Source organism: Oryza glaberrima, chromosome 7, assembly GCF_000147395.1.
Source record: "Oryza glaberrima chromosome 7, OglaRS2, whole genome shotgun sequence".
Lineage (NCBI taxonomy): Eukaryota > Viridiplantae > Streptophyta > Magnoliopsida > Poales > Poaceae > Oryza > Oryza glaberrima.
Window position 1 is genome coordinate 14,713,450 of NC_068332.1, and position 12,322 is coordinate 14,725,771.

At 44.5% G+C, this 12,322-nt stretch overlaps 1 protein-coding gene across 1 annotated transcript; it reads right to left on the bottom strand.

Annotated features, from left to right (window-relative positions):
- Positions 1-1,119: 1,119 nt before the first annotated feature.
- On the bottom strand, positions 1,120-8,526 carry LOC127780222 (transposon Tf2-1 polyprotein). Its single transcript, XM_052307157.1, has 4 exons — positions 8,236-8,526; positions 6,745-7,660; positions 5,239-6,666; positions 1,120-2,024 (listed from the first exon to the last, which is right to left on the bottom strand). Exons 1-4 carry the CDS (start codon positions 8,524-8,526, stop codon positions 1,120-1,122), a joined length of 3,540 nt encoding a protein of 1,179 aa, XP_052163117.1.
- Positions 8,527-12,322: the final 3,796 nt, after the last annotated feature.

The following is a 12,322-nucleotide window of genomic DNA, read 5'->3' on the forward strand; positions in this document are numbered from 1 at the left end:
AAGACATGATCTTTTGAACAAGAGACTTGCATTATGTAGTGTTTTATTAATCCATTACTTGAGCAGTTTTCACAATTCCTATATATCGAATGGTAAACTCTACTTCAACGTACTTTCAGAAAATATGAAATATATCAATGTTAACAGCAAGATGAAATCAAAAGTACTAATCTCCAATAGTCAATATATATCTGGATCATATCCACCTGAAATAAAAGATTGCCACTTTTTTATGTACTGCAATTTGTAATTAGCAATTAAACATGTGCATGTTGCAAAAATATTCTACAAAAACAGGACTAGCCATCTTTCCTTTTCCTTTTAACAAACAGTAATAGCAGACTATCAGTCAAGTGGCCTAACCTTTAATTACCAGGCATTCAAACTATTAGCAATCAAAACTCATAATCAAACCTTACCGTAATCTAATCTAACTTTCTAGTTAGACTGTGCACCGTCCATTAAACAGTCAAGTAACTTTTTTTTTCTGAATCGTGTCACGACCCGCACAATCCGTCGCCAGCGTCACGCCTAGCACGAGATCGTGAGACAGAGAGTTGGTGGATTTCGGAAGGAAGCAGAGAGAGAAAGAGCAGAGGAGGAAGACGAGGTAGGTGGGATTTAGTTTCTTCCTATTTCTTCATTGATACCCCAACTCATTAGGCTGAGGGTTTATATAGACTTTACATGGGCTTAGCCCAATTCTCAGTACCGGCCCAACAAGGAAGGAAATCAGCATTTGACAAATGACAGCTACAGACAAACAATACATGCCCATGGCGTGACATTTCCTCCCCCTTAATTTCCAGCTTGTCCCCAAGCTGGGGCTGATGGAAAACGCTGGCGCAGCTCCCGCAGATTCTCCCAGGTAGCAAGTTTTTCAGGCATGTTTGTCCACTGAACCAAACCTTGAGGAATAGCCGATCGGCCGCGTTTGATCAAGCGACGGCGGAGAATCACTTCAGGTTGCACCTGCTCTGCAGTGTCCAAACAGTGGGCAGGTAAATTAGAACAAACCGGCGTACCTGGGCAAATGGCTTTCTTGAGCAAGGAGACATGTACCACCGGATGTATTTGACTGCTAGGAGGCAACTTAAGACAATAAGCAACAGCACCAACTCACTCCAGAACTTCATAGGGACCAAAGAAGCGAAAACTGAGCTTTTGGCAAGATCTCTTGGCCACAAACAGTTGAACGTACGGCTGTAACTTCAGATAGACCAAGTCATCAACTTCGAACTGTCGTTCAGATCGATGCTTATCTGCTTGATGTTTCATACGTTGTTGCGCTTGTGTAAGCTGCTGATGGAGCAACTCATTTAGTCCAGCTCGTTCTTGCAACCACATTTGCACATCAGGAACAGTACATTGCCCCAAATCAGCTATGCCAAAGTGACCGGGCTTGCGAGCAAACAGAACTTCATAGGGGGTCTTACCCAGTGTGCTATGGAAAGAAGTGTTATACCAGTATTGTGCTTGGGAAAGCCACTGAGACCACTTGGTGGGGCAAGCATGGACTGTACAGCGAAAATAAGCTTCCAAACATTGATTCAAACGCTCAGTCTGTCCATCAGTTTGAGGATGGTACGACGAGCTCATATTTAGCTTCACATCTTCTAGTTTAAACAACTCCTGCCACAGTGCGCTTGTAAAGATGCGGTCCCTGTTAGAAATGATGAACTGAGGCATGCCAAATGTGTCATACACGTGGGTGATGAAAGCCTGAGCCACTGTTAGAGCAGTAAAAGGATGAGAAAGGGGTATGAATTTGGCAAACTTGGTATCGATGACCACCAACACTGTGTCGAATCCCCCAGACTTGGGCAAAGCTTGCGCAAAGTCTAGGCTAATTGTATTCCAAGCCTGCAATGGCACTGGCAAAGGTTGGAGTAGGCCTGGTGTCTTACAACGTTCCACCTTAGCCTGTTGACAGATGTCACAGCTCAAAACATACTGTTGCACATCCTTTTTTAGTCCCTTCCAACTGAATAACCCCTTAATTCTCTGATAAGTAGCATGAACTCCTGAATGACCCACCAAGCCACTGTTATGTAAGGCCAATAGGACTGCTGTCACGACCGGAAATGACCCAACGGGCGTTCCTTACGTGCGTGTATTATTCCTTATCCTAGGAGGCAAGGTACACCAAAAGTTGATACAATTCAGAGTTTAACAAGCGGAAGCGTAAATAGTTAATTATTACATGGGCAGCGACGGCCCAGCACACTCAAAGACAACGAAAAACAGCGGAAGACTAAGGCGACGACCACAGGCGCTTGACGGCAGGCACGAGCTAGACACCAAAGCCTTCATCATCCAGGGGCTCCTCTTCTTGGTTTGGGAAAAATTGAGCAAGACTGAGTACAACCACCGTACTCAACAAGACACACCCACAAGTGCAGCATAAATGCAAAGGAGTACAATGGAGTTATAATATAGGGGTTAGGTTTTGCAATAAACAGCATTTAAAAGACCCTTAGTTGCTCAAAGCTAAATTTAAAACACGATCCTAGAACTATTAAATATTATTAAACAAGGCCGTGAACCCACACGAACCTGCCTTAACCCAAGGCCTACGATGATTCAGACCGAACTGGCAACCCGACCCTGGGTCCCAGCTCGTCCCAAGCCAACCCAGGCCAACCATTCCACATTTTAGTTATTAAGCAGGTTTTAAGAATTTAAAACACTAACTTGGGTACATTGCTAGGCTTGCCCATAACCGAGGGCGCGGCTATTCGAATAGGTTTTACTCTGATCAGAGGTGTACATCTTTACCCACAAGACACGTCTTTCTCACATGCAACCACGTGCCACATACCACCACGGCATATGGACGGAAGACATGACATAGTTTCCAACCCATCCTAGCCATAGACAAGAGTACCGACCCAACCCACCTACGGCCGGAACCCCCGGACAGGCAGGCAGAATTGAGCCCCTAGCAGCAGGACACCAGCCCTATGCCATGACATCTCGACTACCGGGCCGCAGCTCGTGTAGCCTTCATTTGTCCTAGAGATGTCCATCGACCCCCGACTTCGTCCATCTCCATCCGTGTACTTTTGTTTATAACCAGACTGAGCTACAAACTAAGCCTTACCCATTAGACATGTGGAAGTACGGTAGTGCTTTGCAACAGAGGCCCGAAGACCGGTCCTTATGTGGCCGAGGTGCTACTAACGAAACCATGCACCCCGAGCCCAGCCTAAAACCATTTTGAGGGTTTTGAATAGAGGGGGAGGTGTGCATCCAATTCCACGATAATCCAACCATTCCAATATGTCCAGGTGATATGAATATTCCCAAAGTCTAGAGTTATAAAACCACCTAATGTTGCCTAATTAATCAGCGAAGCATCTACCTAAATTCATACTAGTGGAACCATGAATAGAGTGCCCACTAGTTGGGGTTTTGTTTATTCTAGGGTGAACAAGGTAATAATAACAATAACAATAATAATAAGGTCATAACAAAGGTAAATAGGCATGGCTAAATAAAACAGTGATAACGCGGGAATTTAAATAAAGCGATAATGCAATAATTTAAATCAAAGTAATTTCACAAAGTGGGATCCAATATGTTCAAAGAATGATGTGACTTGCCTTGCTCGCTTTCCCAAACGTCGGCTTCAACCTCCACGAAGAGCGGATCTTCCGAAGCTGCAGCGTCTACACGACCAACGGAAAAGAAAAGGGCTTTTACTCTAATAAACTCCATATAACAAGCAGGAACAAAGCACAAAAATGGGTTCTTGACTTCTTAAGGAAAAATTAGAGACTTGAACGGTCCAATTCCGAGTTCAAATGGCCAAGTTATGGCCATTTGAAGTTTATATGCTCTTTAAATGAATATTTACGAATTTCTTCATTTAAAATTTAATTAAAAAGAGATTTATTGCGTCAGCTGGGGGAGAGGGCGCGCGGACCGGGTCCACGGGAGTGGGCCCCACGCGGCAGCCTCACGGTCCACGGTGGACCGGGTGCACCCGGCTTACACCGGCCGGCGCCGTGGGCCCCACGCGTCAGCCGCACCCGAGGGCGCGGGCGGCTGACGGCCGGGCCCCACGCGGCAGCCGCTAGGCGCGCCCGGAGGCGGCCACGTCGGCGCGGCCGGCGGGAGGCAGCGCCCGCGCCCCGATGGTCGCCGCCGGCGACCACCGGCACGGCGGAGCAGCGGCCGAGAGAGGGGAGGGAAGGGGGAAAGGAGGCGGCAGTCCACGGCTCACCCCGAGGGCGACGGCGACGACGGAAACGGCGACCGGAGCGGAGGAAGGCGGTGGCGCGGCTCGGGTCGACGGGGTCGGCGGCGCTCCGGCGGTCGGCGACCGAAACGGAGAGGTGGACGAGGTCGGCGAGGTTGCGGCGAAGCCGAAGGAGGCGGCGCCGAGGTGGGAGGTGGTCCGGGCCGACGACGGCGGCGGACCGGAGCTCGGCGGCGACGGCGGAGAGAGAGAGCGACGGTGCGAGCTCGATTCCGGTGGAGAGAGAGGGCGGTGAGTGGCGGAAACGGAGGTGGGGAGCTCGGGGAGGGTTTATATAGGGTTGGGAGTGAGAGAGGGCGGCCGGAGGAGGGGGAAATGGGCGCGGAAGACCCGGCCGCCATTAATGGCACCGGCGAGGTTAGGGGAGGAGTTTCCAAATGAATCCGAGGGAGAGAGGGAGGGAAAAATGGGGGGAAAGAGGGAGGGGATCCCGGGGAATAATTCCCCCCTCTTTATTGCGCGCGGGGACGGCGGGATGCGGCGGAATCGGCGGCGGCGGCGGCGCTTGGCGCGGGCGGGGCGGCGGGAGCGGCGGGAGGAAGGGGATGACGGGTGGGCCCCACCCGTCAGCGAGGGTGGCGGGCGGGCCCGCCCGTCAGCGACACGCGCGCGGGGAGGAGGCCGAGTGGGCCGCGGGGAGGAGGAGAGAGGGGGAGGGAGATGGGCCGAATTCGGCCCATTAGAGGGGAGGGGTGATTTTTAGGGTTTTTCTTTTTATAAAACCTTTTTAACTTTGTTTATTTCTTAATAATTATTATTTGTGCTCTGAAAATTCTACTAAAATTTATTTACACATTTTAGGCTTTTAGGAAATATACAAAAATCCTCCAAGCCCTATTTGACTTTTAACTTTGCACATTTTAATTTTTGAAGGCTTTCACATGCATTTTAATTATTCTAGGAATAATTTAGAGGATGTATTTTAGGGTCAATTTGGGACGCGACAACTGCTTGCTTGGCTTCCTGGTGATTACCCAAACAGATTTTTCCCTTATGCCTTATGATGCCCTGTTGCAGCTGAAAATCCCCCATTCCCGACTGACTCAAACTAAGTTTAGCGAGCAAATGTTTAGCTTTATCATCTCTTTCATACCCCTCTTGGATTATTTCTAGCCATTTTTGCACACTAGTAGAAATGGCCATATTCTCCTCTTCATTTTTGCGTGAAAGAGCATCAGCGGCCTGATTCTCCTGTCCCTTCTTATACCTCAATTTGTATTGCAACCCCATCAGTTTAAGAAAGGCCTTGTGCTGCATTCCAGTAAGCAACTGCTGCTCCCCCAAATGAATGAGACTTTTGTGGTCGGTCTGAATAGTGAAGACATTGTGCTGAAGGTACTGTCTCCATTTTCTGATAGCAAGTAGAATTGCTAGACACTCTTTCTCATAGGTTGATAAACTCTGAGATTTACTACCGAATGCCTTGCTGATATATGCCAGGGGATGCCCATCCTGCATGAGGACGGCTCCAATACCCTTGCCGCTGGCATCTGTCTCAATTACAAATTCCTTTTGGAAGTCTGGCAATTTCAGAACAGGTGCATGAGTTAAGGCATGTTTTAGGCAGTCAAAGGCCTCCTGTTCAACACTGGTCCAATTGTAACTGACCCCCTTTTTCAGCAGATTAGTGAGTGGTTTTGCCAATAATCCATAATGCTGCATAAATTTTCGATAATATCCTGTGAGCCCCAAAAAACCTCTCAACTGTTTGAGTGTCTTTAGAACTGGCCAATCTGTAACTGCCTGAATTTTAGCTGGGTCAGTTGCTACCCCTGTCACCCCAATTATGTGCCCCAAATACTCCAACTGTTGTTGTGCAAAAGAACATTTACTGGCCTTGACAAATAGTTGGTGTTGTTGAAGTAATTCAAACACTTGCTGCAGGTGATAGACATGCTCCTGCAGGCTGGAGCTATAGACCATAATGTCATCTACAAACACCAACACACCTTTTCTGAGCATGGGGGCAAAAATGGAGTTCATGAGTCCCTGAAAGGTGGCAGGTGCATTGGTTAGTCCAAAAGGCATCACCCTAAATTCATACAATCCATGATGGGTTTTGAAAGCTGTTTTGTGTTCATCTTCATCCAACAGCTTGATTTGGTGATACCCTAACCTCATATCAAGTTTGGTGAACCATTGAGCTCCAGCTAATTCATCCAACAACTCATCCACCACTAGCATTGGAAATTTGTTCTTGACCATCACCTCATTCAAACCACGGTAGTCAACACAAAACCTCCAGGTTCCATCCTTTTTCCTGACCAGCGAAATAGGTGAAGCAAAAGGGCTGGTGCTAGGTTTGATAATTCCTTGATGTAACATCTGTTTTACTTGTCTTTCTATTTCATCCTTCTGTCCTGGAGAGTATCTGTATGGTTTCAGGTTCACAGGTTTGGTTCCTGGCATCAATGGAATGCCATGATCAAATTGTCTATGAGGGGGAAGGGTGTCAGGTTCCTGAAATCTGTTCTTCTAACTCTCCAAGACCTGCTGAATTTCTGGGGGTATTTGCTGATCTAATTTTGCTTCCTCAAGTGAACAAAGCTGTACCAGTTGAGCAATTGCCCCTGACTTGGCCAACCCTTTGAGTTGCTTAGCTGTCACTGGTTTACAGTGATCCAACTGTTCCTTAACCCCAACCAACGTAATTCTATTGCCTGCATAAGTGAACCTCATCTTTTTGCGCTTCCAGTCAATCCACATGGGGCTGAAATCTTCCAACCATTCCATTCCCAGTATCATATCGTAGCTGCCGAGAGAAAGAACCTTCAGATCAGTACTGAATGTATGTCCTTGACACCACCATTCCAGGTTAGCAACAACTTGATTGCATAATATTTTTCCGCCATCAGCAATGGTAACTTGGGATGGTGCACTGGTCTGAGTGGGTAGTTGTAACTTGGACACCAATTGCTCAGAAAGAAAGTTACTAAAACTTCCCGAGTCCACTAGAACAAGAATCTCTTGATTCTGCAGCAACCCTTGTAGCCTTATTGTTCTTTTCCCAGTGGTACCTGACATTGCACATTCAGATAGCACGAGTTCCTCATCACTAGTACCTTCAGTCTCTTCCTCATTGTGACTGTTGCCTTCTTGTGCCAGAAATACCTCCAGCAGTTCTTCTAAGACATGTAACTGCACAGATTTAGGACATTTGTGTCCAGGCCCGTATTTCTCCCCGCACTTGAAGCATTCTCCTCGAGCCCTTCTTGCTGCCTTGAGTGAGTCAAACCTCTCCTCCCACCTTGGCTTTTCCTTCACCTTCTTGTTCTCATCTGGTGATGATCCCAGAATTCCCTTGCCCGAGAATGGTGTCTTGGAGCTAGGCTTGTAGGGCTCTCTGAATGAGGTCTCGCCAGACGACTTCACATTAGTTTCTCCAAGTAAGTCGTCCTACGTTATCGCAAGGGAAAAAGCCGTATCAACAGTTCGAGGTTTGTGCAACTTAATAGCTGCTTTGATTTCATTTTTCAGCCCCCCAACAAATTTGGTAACAAAGAAAGTTTCATCAAAAGCCTTGTTATAAACTAGCACCTTATGCATCAAATCCTCAAACTTAGTGTGATACTCATCTACACTCCCTAGCTGCCTAAAATTTTCCAACTCCTCTAAGTGTTGCTGATATTTGTCTCGACCAAATTTTCTATGGACTGCAACAACTAACTCTAGCTAGCTTTCTACACAGTGCAACTCCTCATAAGTTTGCAGCCAAAGTGCAGCAGTTCCAGTAAAGTGCAAGGTTGCAAAGGATGCCCAAGTTTCATAGGGAACATGATACATGCCAAAATATTTCTCACTGTTGGTTTTCCAAAGCTTAGGATTCTCCCCATCAAATTTGGGGAAATCTGTCTTAGGCAATCTAGGTCCACCCAATTTCTCAAAACTTTGAGATCCCCACTTTCTCTCTCTGAATTCTCCCCCAAATCAAAATTCACTGGAGATTGAGGAAATTTGGACTTACACTTTACCAGGGGTCGCTCTTGGGCAAAACTTGCCCTAGTAGCATTCTCCTGGTGATTCTCCTCAACGCAGTGCCCTTTGGGCATTTGTCCCTTTGGAGTTGTAGTCTCCTGGCTTCGGTTCTCCAGGATCGTGACTTGGGAGTTGACTTGATCTACAGCTTGTCGTAGTTCCTTCATGCTAGCGTCCACCGATGGAATCCACTTCTCCATCCCCTGCAGCGACCTGAGGATGGCGTTGAGGTTACCTGTGAGCTCAGTAACCTTCTCCGATAGAGATCCGACTTCGCCTTCTGCCATCTCCACACGATCGGTCAGAGTTGGATTTCCCTTCTTCCTCGCCAGCACGCCCACAGATCGATGGCTTTGGTACCAAAGTTGTCACGACCCGCACAATCCGTCGCCGGCGTCACGCCTAGCACGAGATCGTGAGACAGAGAGTTGGTGGATTTCGGAAGGAAGCAGAGAGAGAAAGAGAAGAGGAGGAAGACGAGGTAGGTGGGATTTAGTTTCTTGCTATTTCTTCAATGATACCCCAACTCATTAGGCTGAGGGTTTATATAGTCTTTACATGGACTTAGCCCAATTCTCAGTACCGGCCCAACAAGGAAGGAAATCAGCATTTGACAAATGACAGCTACAGACAGACAATACATGCCCATGGCGTGACAAATCGGGAATCGAGAATCAGGAATCAAGTTAGATTATAACATACCATATATATCGGCTGCAGCTTCGAGTCCTAGAGCTGCTGCTGCGATCCGTGCCTTATCTGCCTCCGCTGCATCCAGCCCACATGAGCGCTGCCGCTGCCTCCATAACATTGAGTCCAAGCCCTAGAAACTGAAACGGAGATAGTACCATGGCTGTGAATCAGAGAAGTCGGGGGGAGAGATGCGGCGCGGGGCGACAGGGGCTAGGCAGTGGCGAAGTATCAACCGATCAGGCACCCGCGGTGGTGCTTATCAAAAGCAGTGGCAGTGATGCTGCAATGGGGAGAGGAGGCTGTGTTCGGTGGCGAGCAGAGGAAGTTGCAGCCCAAGGAAAACGGAGAAGGGAGGAGTCAGATCGTGGGTTCGAAGTGGGCTGGTGGGCCGCGCGCAAGGCGCAATGGTGATAAGTACGGGCTTTTAGGGATTTCTCCCAAATAAAAAAAGAAAAAAAGTATTTTAGATATGAGACGAAATTAAAAATGTCTCGAGAAGCGTCTTTATTGGTGGAGTGGTTCTGGAAATTGAGACGACAACCATACTGTTTTCAGTAGAACGTCTTATTAGCACTCTTTTGTTGTAGTGTGATTGCCATTGTGGAACATTCATGAGCTAAGAAAAAAAGAATCTGAACACAACCTACCTGTTATATGTTGCTCAAATCACATTCATGAACAGCTCTGATTGCTATTGTAGGCCAAAGTATATAGATTACACTCTTATTACCCCTTATGGTTCCCTTCCTTTCCTCCAACCCAACAGGAACCTGTGCATCGCTTCTTTCTGGAGTTCAATTATCACATTGGTGCTTCATTTGCAACATCATATGGACCAGTTTAATATGCCATGTCCTAAGAAAGTCGTGCATGACAAGAAGGTATCTAAGATAACACTCTTTCGGTAATGCCAATTGTTAAACATAGAAATCAAAGTAATTTATTTTGTTACCGTTTCCTTTAAGTGGCACTCGCATATTGTTCAACTATAACGGGGACATTAGGTTTTCTTACTCTGTTGGTTTCCTCATGGCTGTGTACACAAGCAGTTTTAGATTATAATATAAATATAATGGACCCATGTTTGCAGCTACTACTTCCAATCTATGTCCTTTTTATTATATGCTACTTCAGATTTGGTATTTGATCTAGGCTACCTATAATATCAACAAGAACTAAAATCGAAAGATTTCAACGAGAATCATGTACTTGCAAACCATTGGTCAAGATCCAAGATTTCATCCTTGAAGTGTCCATTTCAAAGTTAAGGCAACTTTCTATTCTAGATTAGCCTTTTGGCTTGCATCAATGGTTTTAATTAACAATCTGGTGGGATTTAGTTGCCCTATGAGTTACTTTTATAGTATTGATGAGGCTGAAAATTTACCCTAAGTTCTATTGGGTTCTAGGTTAATCCACGGTGCATTCATTCAAAGTTAGCATCTCATACCGCACACAACTGAGATATTATATATTGTTAGTTTGGTTGAACTATTTCAGTGATTATCATATGTCTGAGATATTATATTATTGATTGCACATTTTTGCAAATGGCTGAAACAATTCTATTTTTATTTAATTGCTATGCCTTCGAAACTACATTATTGTTGCGGACTTTGTGAACTTTCTTGCAAGATATCAGAAGTGCATCTCCAAGTTGATAAGTTCTATACTAATTTCAGTATTATGTTTGTTTTTGTCAGGGCTACATAATATATGCACTGTGTACTTGAAGCAAACCATGATAGAGTGGCCCAATAGCACTATTTGCCTTTCCAAATTTCCAATGCTTCGGTACAGAGAAACAAACAGATGTTTGATCATCTGTATATGGTTTAGATTTTTCAATAATATTGTATCAAAGTAGTATTTATCTCATATCTTGGACCGTAGTATTTCCTTACAAAATATAAATGTTAACATAAGTTACTAATAGCTTCAATAGAATCTCTGTATATGTTACATCTCATGAGTTTATTTGAATCTCTTTCATGTCCAGACGTAGCGTAGCGCGTGTCTATTGCTAGTTATTTTTAGAGAGTTATCATCTCAGAGGTATAGGACGTACATATCTCTCTAAGGATAAGAGAAAACTTGTGTACATGATGGTACGCATTATATAACTTTAACTAGAAATATCTTCATGGATGTGGATGTGAACTGCTAAATGTGAATATATCTTACAGAGAATGTATCTTTCTTTCAATCTGGTGCAATGTATCTAGATATTTTTGGCATGTTACAACTGTACAGTTTCTCGGCTTAGCAAACCGTCCGTGTGAAACTATTTACATAACTGGTTATCCTGACTGAACCGTTTGTAAAAACTACAGTGTTGTTGACTTTATTGTCCTAATTAACCATAGCAAATTGTGGTAATACTTGGTATTACCAAGGTAGTGTTGGCTTTGTTTGTGTTGATGTCTTTGTTAAATTTTGATAGAGTTTTAAGAGATGAAGTTTGGTAAGGTAATAATGGTTGAAATGCGTCTAGTTTGTTATCTTACTAAAATTTAAGTAAGGTTGAAAGCGGCAAGAAACTAAACATGCCCTACATTTTACACGGGCAATTCACTGGTGGAGAAACCATCTTTCGTCGGTCGGCCGAATTCCACAATAGTCCCGGATGCAATAAAAACCGGGACTAAAGATGATCTTTAGTCCCGGTTAAAAAGGGTAACGGGCATATTTGATCTTTAGTCCCGGTTGATATCATCTTTAGTCCCGGTTCAAATGCTGTCAGGGCCTGTCAGGCCCCCCCGGGATCTTTAGCCCCGGTTGGTACTAAAGTCCCAGCCCTATATATATGTCTTCTTCCTCCTCCAGCTACCCGAGCAAGCTTCAAAATTTCTTCAAAAAAGAGGGGAGGTCATGCCAAAATTTCTAGTGAATTTATTTTGGTGATTACATACAAATCGGAGGTGCCTAAAAGGTTTGCAACTTCATCCTCCAATGTTTTTTTTGTCATATTACATTTGGAGCTATGTTTTGCACACTTTTTTGTCTCCAAAATTTAGTTGTAAGTTGATGAGAGAGAAAATTTGTGTGGGGAAGAAAGAATATATAGAAATTTAGTTGATTTGCTAAAGAAGGTTTTATAAAATAGTTGAGAAGGAAAATATAGTGAAAGATAATCTTAAATAATAGAAAACAAACTAAAATGAAAATTAAAAGAAGTAAAACACATTAAAATTAGTTTAAAACTTTCGAAATAGTAAATAAGAATTATTTGGTGTAATATTTTATGATTTTTGTATGAATAAAGATATGTCATTATTGTATGACTGTTGAAAGAGTTTGTAATTATCTTATAATTATTGTATGACTGTCATTATTGTAAGAATAATTATTTGTGTACGATTTTTTTCGACTCATGTAGATGGATCGGCA